General features: G+C 58.5%; 1 protein-coding gene across 1 annotated transcript; it reads left to right on the top strand.

Annotated features, from left to right (window-relative positions):
- Window positions 1-439: 439 nt before the first annotated feature.
- On the top strand, window positions 440-9,343 carry Pdia6 (protein disulfide isomerase family A, member 6; the record flags this gene model as incomplete). Its single annotated transcript, XM_013504373.1, is given in 12 exon segments — window positions 440-581; window positions 2,720-2,777; window positions 2,997-3,123; window positions 4,553-4,659; window positions 4,956-5,086; window positions 5,343-5,457; window positions 5,768-5,908; window positions 6,278-6,362; window positions 6,441-6,513; window positions 7,862-8,020; window positions 8,326-8,422; window positions 8,884-9,343. Coding segments are annotated over 12 exon segments (1,304 nt in total), but the record flags the coding sequence as incomplete, so codon positions are not given.
- Window positions 9,344-9,726: the final 383 nt, after the last annotated feature.

The following is a 9,726-nucleotide window of genomic DNA, read 5'->3' as shown; positions in this document are numbered from 1 at the left end:
TGTCCGTCCTCTATAACAGTCTCAGTGTCCTTCCTCTATAACACTGTTGATGTGAAAACGCTAAGTTCACGCTGCGACAATATTCTTTTTTTTTTTGGTCCCGGGAATCAAACTCAGGACCTTGCGCTTGCCAGGCAGGCACTTATGCCACTGAGCTATATCCCTGGCCCATGCTGTGACAACACTCTCATTCTCGTCTGGATCCTGAATGCCATGCGGGTGGCCCAAGGTCACTACTAGATGGGACCTTGGTTGTTGCCGTCCCTAAAGGGGCGGTCAAGGGCTGGCTGTCTGCAGCAGGGTGGTCGTGTGTGGGAAACTCTGGAAAATGCCTCCAGCCACAGGGTGTGACTCCAGGAAGTGGGTGGGCAGCAGGGAGGACTGGCTGGTGGCCCTGGGGTCCGCACAGCGCCCCCAGCTGACGCCTTGTGTCCTGCAGGCCTGGTCAGCTGCACCCTGTTCCTGGCCGTCCACGGTCTCTACTCCTCCGGTGATGCTGTCATCGAGCTGACGCCGGCCAACTTCCAGCGAGAGGTCATCCAGAGCGACAGCCTGTGGCTCGTGGAGTTCTATGCGCCCTGGTGAGCTCGCTGCGGGTAGGCGTGGGGATTGGCCATGCGGGATCTGGCCTTGCGTGGAGGTGACTTGCCGGGAGCGCATTCTGTGAGGAGGAATCTGGTCAGAGCAGCGGGTGCGAGTAAGGGAGCTCTCTCTCCCTGAGGAGGGCTGACGCTCCCGTGTGGCTCGCAGGAGACTCTGGCGTGGTTCGGTTTCTCTCCACTTCCTGCTGGAGGCCGAAGGGACCCTGAGCGGGCGCTGTTCAGTCCCATCATTGGGTGCGACACTGCGCAGTAAAGCAGTGAGGGCCCCAGGGTGCGAGAGCAGACGGCTCAGCGCGAGCTGCAGGCTGTGCGTGACACTCACCGCCCTGGAGCAGCCACCACAGGTCCCCGTGCCAGCGCAGCCAGCTCGGCCTGTAACGATGAGCTGTGAGCTGAGCCCTGGAAAAGCTTTTTCTGGCGGTACTAGGGATGAACCCAGGAGCTCGGCACTGAGCTGCATGCCCCGCCCTCGTACTTGGAGGCAAGGTCTTGCTGAGACACTAAATTGCCCAGGATGAGCTCACACTTGAGATCCTCCTGTCGCAGCCTCCTAAGTGCTGGGGTCACAGGCCTGCCCCACCATGCCCAGGCTGCAAGTGTGGCTTCGTTTCACGGGCCATTCCCCTTTCCCTGAGGGCTGCAGTACCAGAGAACATGCTTCGTTCTGAAAGCGCGCCCTCCTGCAGGCCCAAGACAGCAGAGCCGCGGTGAGGTGGCCGCGGCCGCTGTGGGGCAGCACTGGGCTGAGGTGGGCTCAGTGGGAGCCACCGCTCCCAGTCCAGACTCCCTGGCCCCAGCGGAGTTTTCCTCAGTGCGTCCTGGGTGATGGGAAGCTGAACGGTCACGGAGGACATGGAAACACTGGGGCAAACCTGGGTACCGAGGCAGCCCCATGCCCCCAGCCCAAGAGCTGGGGCGGGAGACGGCATTGACTGGCTGTGCACCCCGACCCCAAGTCTCCAACCTCTCATGTCGGGCTGTCACACAGCGACCCGTTGGAGTGCTCACACACTGTCCAACCACAGGCATGGGGAAACGTTGCACCCACCGCCCAGACCTGCTGTGCTGCGGGTGTGGCCGGGGCAGCCCACAACTTGGCACACAGGAGGCCCTGCTTGCATCGCCAGCACCAAATAAACACAAACCTGTTGGGCAACTGTCCCTGGGTACCCTGTGACATTGGGTGTTCCCTGACCCTTCAGTCTCGTTTGTCACACGTCAGAGAAGGGGACAGAGCCACCCGGGAAACCCTCCTTGAGGTGGTCTCAGTGACCCAGTCAGAAGCCACTGTTAGAAGCCACTGCATCCCTGAGGATCCGGCATGGTGGCGCACCCCTGGGATCCCAGCACTGGGGAGGCTGAGGCAGGAGGACTGCCGCAAGTTCCAGGCCAGCCTGAACTGCATAGTGAGACCCTGTCTCAAAAAATGGGGTGTCGGGGCTGGGGATTTAGCTCAGCGGCAAAGCGCCTGCCTGGCAAGCGCAAGGTCGTGAGTTCGGTTCCTGGTACCGGAAAAAAACCAAAAAAAAAAAAAAAATGGGGTGTCTTGCAGCAGCAAAATGAGCACCACGCCTGTGGCCTCGGTGAGCTGTGGGAATGTGGCAGGCTCTGGGGTGCTTTTCTGCGTTATGTTTTGTAATGACTAAAGTACCAGCTCCTGCGAGATGACTTTCCTTGTGTTCTCGCCCGTCCCCCGTGACATCTGAGTGTGCGAGGGTTCGCGGTCCTTGCTCGGAGTCGCATGCTTTTCAGCCAGCCAGGGCGACTCCCTCGGGCGCTGTGCTTCCCATGGCGGGTTTTTTATTTTACTTAGTTTCGCAGTATGCAGTACTAGGGAAGAGCCCAGCACCCTCGCTAAACCATACCCCGGCCCTTTCTTATGCTGCCTTCCCGGTGGGAATCTGCCGTTTCCGAGGGAGTCAAGGTTTCTGCACATGATGGTCTGCTGGGCTTTTGTTGGGCTACTGTGTCGTGGTGCGATTGTGTCGAGTCACGGGTCCCTTGCCTAGTGCTGGTCCCTTTTGCTGGCCATGGAGGTTTCACACCAAAGCCGTGTTGGGCTTGGCACATGGAGGCAAAGGCTCAGCTGCCCCTTGTCACCATCTCCTCCTCCGCAGGTGCGGTCACTGCCAGAGGCTGGCGCCTGAGTGGAAGAAAGTGGCGAGTGCACTGAAGGTTGGTGACGCGGCCGCTCAGCCCTGCGCAGGGGGTGGTGGGGCTGTGAGTGCTGAAGGGCCTCCTGCAGCCTGCTGTCCTGCCCGTCGGCCTGCCCACTGGGGTCGCTGTCTCACTCGCCTGTCCTTGGGAGCCCCAGGGCTGTGTTTGTGACCGCTGGGGAGCAGGAATGCGGGGTCACAGCCGGAGAAGCACAAGTGACCACCTTCTCTCCTGCAGGATGTTGTAAAAGTCGGGGCTGTCGACGCAGACAAACACCAGTCCTTGGGCGGCCAGTATGGTGTCCAGGGTTTCCCCACCATCAAGATCTTCGGAGCCAACAAAAACAAACCGGAAGATTATCAGGGTAAGGAATCCCCCACTACTCCACTTTGGAGCCCAGAACCTGGGGTTTTTGGTGTTTTGTTTTTTGTTTTTTTTTTTTTTTGCAGTTCTGGGATTCTACCCAGGGCCTGCGCACTAAGCTGCACACCCGGTTCCTTTATTTTTTTTATTCTGAGCAGATTCTTGCTAAGTTACCTGGGCTAGGTTTGAACTTGGGATCCTCCTGCATCAGCCTCTTGGAGTGCTGGGATGGCAGGTGTGCGCCACGACAGTAGGCAAGAACCTAGATTCTATAACTCGTTAGCCCTGCTGCCTGCAAGTTTCTCATGCTGCTCGTGCCTGAACGTGCTCACCTGCCTGGCCCGGCCCTAGTTATTCTGAAAGACAAGGTCAGGGCCTTTTCGCATGGCCTTGACTGCCACAGAGCAGTAGTGTTGCTTTCACCACATTGCAATTCTCAGCAAGGATCTGCATTGTGGAGGGGAAGCGCTTGCACTGTTGGTGTCACTGGGGAGTGTTTGCCCCTGGCTTTTTATGTCTGGTAAACTTATGATAAGCATTGACTCCTCATTCGAGGCAGGATCTCTCTGTAGTCTAGGCTGGTCTGGAATTCATGGTGAGCCTCCTGCCTCAGCCTTCAGTGTGCTGGGATGGCAGGCGTGTGCATTTGTGCCCGGCTCCGAGCATTTTGCCTTTGGCCTCACTCTGGTCTCCTAGACTTGGTGGTGGTGGTGGGTGCCCCAAATTTTCCGTCTTATAAACAAGTATGTTTCAAGGTTCTGCCACGAGTCGGAGCAGCAATGAACAGGGGACTCTGGGCTCCAGACGCCTGGCCAGGGGAGCCCAGGGCACAGATCTGGAGGGCGGAGCAGCCGGGTCCACACCTGCAGGCCCACATAGATGGGTCAGAGTCGGCTGTGTCTCAGTCTGTGCTGCGTCTTGTCTGGGGAATGGCGTGTTAGGCCACCAGAGGTGACGGAAACAGCGTGTGCACAGCCCGGGGACGGTCGCTTGGTGGACACCGGGGCTGCTGGGCTGTCCCCAGGCTGGGGGCCTTGTACTTTGTTTCCTAGACACCCTGGTTTCAGGTGCTAGGGGATGATCAGTCGTTGCCGTCTGCTTTCCTGTTATTTCCCATTATATTAACAGTTTGGGCCACAGAGAGCCCGCCGCGTGTCGCCGGTATCAGGACACGGCCCTTGTGCCGTGGCCTGCACAGCTGAGGTCCGAGTGTCCCTCGGGGCACATGCCAGCTGCCTTCTCGGTGGGGCTTGGGTCCCCATGTGAGTGCGAGGAGGCGGCCTGCTCCAGGCTTGTGTGCGAGGGGTATGCTGCCAGGCTTGGGTTTCGCCCCGGAGCCGCAGGACACGTTAGGTCCCTGTGCCGCCGAGGGACAGGGACAGATAGGACTGAGGGCGTGTGCTCACTGCCTGACGCCACCATTCCCGCAGGCGGCAGGACTGCAGAGGCCATCGTGGATGCCGCACTCAGTGCCGTGCGGCAGCTGGTGAAGGACCGGCTAAGCGGCCGCGCCGGGGGCCAGAGCTCCGGAAGGCAGGTGAGGCAGCGCGGGGCTGGCTGTGCGCCCCTTTCGGGAGGTCACTCTCCCCCAGTGGTTAGAGTGGTGACCTCACCACTGAGATGCGAAAGCAAGTGGTGTGTGCTGTCCCAGAGGGGTCACCCAGCCTCACGTTGCCGTGCTGGTGCCCTGGCATCCACAGGAAGCGGGAACAGTTTCCTCTGTGCCGTCCCTGGAGGACGCCCGGGCTTCGTAGCTGCGCTTCCGGGTGCGCCTTGACGGAGAATAGGGTTCTCTATGCCCCGCTGAGGTCTGACGCTTGCGTCTGCTGCCAGGGCAGGGGCGAGGGCCCGGGTAAGAAGGACGTGATCGAGCTGACGGACGACACCTTTGATGGGAATGTGCTGGACAGCCCCGACGTGTGGATGGTGGAGTTCTACGCCCCGTGGTGCGGACACTGCAAAAAGTAAGTGCTGCGAGGCGCCTGTCCAGGGCTGCGACCAGACTCCTGACACTTGCACCTGGAGTCCCCTGTCCTGTCAGGACATCACAGGGTGGCCTGGTGCCAGCTGGGGTAGGCACGGCCTGGAAGATGAGTGTCACCGCTATCTATGTCTTTCCTTTGTGGCACTCCCCGAGGCACTTCCAGGGGAGACGTGGAGTGGGCTGGGCAGGGACACACAAGCCCAGCCCCTGAGCACTGAGCTGTGCCCTCCTGCCAGTCTGGAGCCCGAGTGGTCCGCTGCGGCCACGGAGGTGAAGGAACAGACGAAGGGCAGAGTGAAGCTGGCGGCTGTGGATGCCACTGTGAATCAGGTCCTGGCGAGCCGCTATGGGGTGAGTGCTGCGGTGCCCTGGGGGGGGGGCGGTACGTGCTGACGAGCAGGTCTAGGCCTCAGGCTGCTGGGCTCCTGGCGTTGCTGCCTGGATGCCACGGCTGCCCCAGCTCGTAGGAGTTGCCTTGCAGCCTCTGTACAGCACATCCATGTTACGCGCCAAGCCTTGGGTGCGGTGGGGTGCGTATCCCTCAGGCATCCTGCAGGCCAGGCCATGCTTGTCACTGGCCGTTGCTGTGGTAGCTTTAGCAGGCACAGGAGTGTGACTTCTTTGTGCAGAGTGTTCATCTGCTCTCATGCTTTGTTAACAGATCAGGGGTTTTCCCACAATCAAGATCTTCCAGAAAGGTGAGGACCCCATTGACTACGATGGTGGGCGGACACGGTCTGACATTGTCTCCCGGGCCCTGGACCTGTTCTCCGACAACGCCCCGCCCCCGGAGCTCCTGGAGGTAACCCTGCCGGCTGGATAGGGAATGAAAGCAGGAGGCAGCACTCATCTGCTCCAGTCAGGCTCTTTCCTCCTCTGGGTTTTTCAGGCAGGGTCTTGCTGTGTGGCTCAGGCTGGTTGTGAACTCCCTAAGCTGCGTGAGACATGGCCATTTGGGGCTCTGTCCATGGGGTGGGGGCTTAGCAATAGAGGACAGGAGTCCAATCTTCCGGAGCAACTTGCCAGGTCTTCAGTGTGGGAGGTGTCCCTGGGTGCAGCCTCTGCCTCTCTGCCCTGTCTTGGAAATGCCAAGCTAAGCCTTCAACCACGAGCCGCATAGCCATTGTGTCAACAGCTCTCGCCCCATCCGCCACCTGTCCCGTCCCCACAGATAATCGGTGAGGACGTGGCCAAGAAGACGTGTGAGGAGCATCAGCTGTGCGTGGTGGCTGTGCTGCCCCACATTCTGGACACCGGTGAGTGGGGAGCTAAGACCCACCGAGTGCCCTCCCTGTGGGGACTCCTTCACCCTTCAACCCCTTTGTTTCCCTCAGGAGCGGCCGGCAGGAATGCTTACCTGGAAGTTCTTCTGAAGTTGGCAGACAAATACAAGAAGAAAATGTGGGGGTGAGGAGGACCCCGCTGTTGTGGAAGGGAAGGGAGGTGGGCCTCCTGGAGGTTGTGCCCAGGTTCCTGTGTTGCCCACTGTTTTTACTTAAGAAAGAAAAGTAGTTGTTCCTCCGGAGAGAGAAGGAAGGCAGGGCTTTAATTATGAGATGCTTGTGCATTAGAGATGCGCAGCGCAAAGGGGAGGTTAGTCTGGCTCACGGTTTTAGTGGCTCCCGTCCGTGGCTGCTCCGTGTGGCAGGGTCGGCGGGGCAGGCTCGGCGGGGCAGGAGGGCCTGGCAGGGGAAGCAGAGAAAGAGAGGATGAGACGGGTAGGAATGCACCTGCCCGGCTGTGTTGGTGGCCCGTACGTGTGACCCCAGCACTTGGAGCCTGTAGCAGGACCGTTGGCAACAATTTTGAGGCAGCCTAGGCTACATCGCTCAAGACTACATGACAAGACCCAGTCTCAAAAAAGAAAGCCTCAGGGTTACATCCCAGAGTTAGTGACTCCACCAACCAGGCCCCGCCTCCTACGGCACATTTAGCTGTGACCTCGTCCCTGTGGATCCACGGGTGAGCACAGCGCCCCATTGCCCGTCACCTTCCAAAGCTACACTCTGAACATGAAACTCGGGTCTAGGTCTCCACTGTAACGACTGCCCCAGCTTGCCTGTCTTCTTAGGAATCCTGTTGTACGTGGCGACTAGGGTTTGTGTTCGGTATTTGCCCCTGACCAAGTACCTGAGAAAAGCATCTTAAAGGAGAAAAATGTGCTGGCTGCTCCAAGGCAGCAGCACCTGGGGGGAACCCAGGGCGCAGCTGACAGGCGCTCAGCTGGTAGCTGGAGCGGGTGGGAATGTGCACCTAGTGCCCGCCACCTCCTGCTGGGCCCCCCTCACCCCCACCCAGCCACGCAGGCATCTGCCCCACAGGCCTGCACCACCTCAGGGGCTGTCCCTCATCCTGAGAAGGCCGAGTCACAGGCTGCAGGCTGCAAACAGAGCTCACTGAGTTGACGGAGCCCCTGATGTCTGCTCAGCCCCTCGGGGCTGGGTCTCGGCAGACTTAAAGCAGACCGTCCTTGCTGGTCTTGCTGCTCCTCAGAGCCCTTGCTCTCCCAGGTGCCTGGCACCCTTCTGGTGACCCATGCATGTGCCAGGCCAGCGAGACGCATGTGTGTGCACAGTAATCCAGGTGGTGGTGGGGCTTGGGCTAAAGCGCAACAGTCTTTGGCAGAGCGGACGCTCCTTTGGGGTCCAAGGACAAAGCTGTCTTAGGGTAGAACCTTCTGCTCTGAGGATTTCACGACGTGCTCTCCACATTTGACTCAATGTGGGCTTTGTCCCGATGGCCATCGCCTTTGCAGGTGGCTGTGGACGGAGGCGGGTGCCCAGTCGGAGCTGGAGAGTGCGTTGGGCATAGGCGGGTTCGGGTACCCGGCCATGGCCGCCATCAACGCGCGCAAGATGAAGTTCGCCCTGCTCAAGGGCTCCTTCAGCGAACAGGGCATTAACGAGTTCCTCAGGTAACTTGTGCTGCCTGGGCGGTCAGTGTGGTATCTCTTCGGCCCCATTGTGGGTTTTGGTTGGAAAGTAGGTGTGTAAAACCAGGCAGTAGGCCAGGCGTGGTGGGCACACCTGCAGTTCCAGCACTCTGGGAGGCTGAGGCAGGATGGCAAGTTGGAGCCCAGCCTGGGTCGCTCAGTGCTTCAGCAAGACCCTGCCTCAGAATAAAAACCAAACTCCGCGGTACCTGAGGCCCGGTGCCACGCCCACACCAGGCGCACCTTGTCCATTCATGTCCGCGCTGACGTGCCTGCTGTCTCCTCAGGGAACTGTCTTTCGGGCGAGGCTCTACAGCACCTGTGGGCGGTGGCATCTTTCCTGCCATCATTTCCAGGGAGCCCTGGGATGGCCAGGACGGCGAGGTGAGTGCCGGGCCGCACATGGGCACCTGACCCATGCTCTGCAGTGCTGTGTGCTTCTGATGGTCCACACAGTCATCCAGTTCAGGGTCACTGGCAGTGGCGTCCATTCACTCTCCCTCTGCTGTCCTTGACCTGGAATCTGTTTACTTTGTCCCAGAGGAATGTGAAACGATTTCAGATCAGAATTCCAGTCGGGTGTGGGGGTGTACGCCTGTTATCCTTGCACCTGTTAGGCTGAGGCAGGAGGATCCCACAACTTCCAGGCCAGCCTGGATTACACAGTGTCTCAGAAAAACTAAAAAAATAACCCAGAAGTCACACAATACCCAAGTTGTGGCCATTCATTCTCATCTGGGTAGCAGGCGCCAGGGTCAAGGCAGGAACTTCCTGCAGCCGGGGTTGCCTGGTGGAAGGAGGCCAGTGGCCTCTGCATCCCTGTGACCGTGGCTTCTGTCCCACAGCTACCAGTGGAGGACGACATTGACCTCAGTGATGTGGAGCTGGACGACTTGGAGAAGGACGAGTTGTGAGGGCCACATCCAAGGCACGACCCAGTTCTTTTCCTAGGGCGCAAGCAGCTTTTTCTCGCAGTGCAGGTGCGGCCTTGTCACGTGGACTTGCTGGTGGTCTTTACCCGTCCCAGCCGGCCGGCCACAGGAAGGCACGGCAGCCGTGCACTCTGCGTCTCAAGAACACACTGAAAAATTCTGTGAATTGTAGCAGCAGGTCGGGTGTGCTGTACTGCATAATGTTTTGAAGAAAACTGGGCTGCCGACAGTTCCCCCTCCAGCTGCTGCTTGAATATTCCCGGAGGCTGTTTCTTACACGTAGGTTTTTTAAAATGTGATTCTTTTATTTGGATATTAATGGCTTTTTCCATTAAAGAATAAAACAGTATTTTGGCCAATGCCGATAAATGTATGGAATTGGTGTCCACGTCACCATCTGGAGCCAGTAAGTTATGTGTAAAGCTCAGCCCTCAAATTGGTCTCGCTCCTCCCCATAAAGAGTTTTTGTTTTGTTTTGTTTTGTTTTTAATTGAGTCAGGGTCTGGCTGTGTAGTTCAGGCTGGTCTCAAACTTGTGGCAGTCCTCCTGCCTCAGCCTCCTGAGTGCTGAGATTAGTGGCAAAGTAGTAGACGTGCCACCTCACCCGGCCTCATAATTTTTTTTTTTTTTTTTTTTTTTTTGTCTTTTTGAGACAGGGTCTCTATGCAGTTCAGGCTGGCCTTGAGCTCACTTTGCAGCCTAGGCTGGTCTCGAACTTGCAGTGATCCTCCTGCCTCAGCTTCCCAAGTGCTGGGA

Source organism: Chinchilla lanigera, unplaced genomic scaffold, assembly GCF_000276665.1.
Source record: "Chinchilla lanigera isolate Chin_1 unplaced genomic scaffold, ChiLan1.0 scaffold00086, whole genome shotgun sequence".
In the NCBI taxonomy this organism is placed as follows: domain Eukaryota; kingdom Metazoa; phylum Chordata; class Mammalia; order Rodentia; family Chinchillidae; genus Chinchilla; species Chinchilla lanigera.
This window is presented reverse-complemented; position numbering and strand designations above follow the sequence as displayed.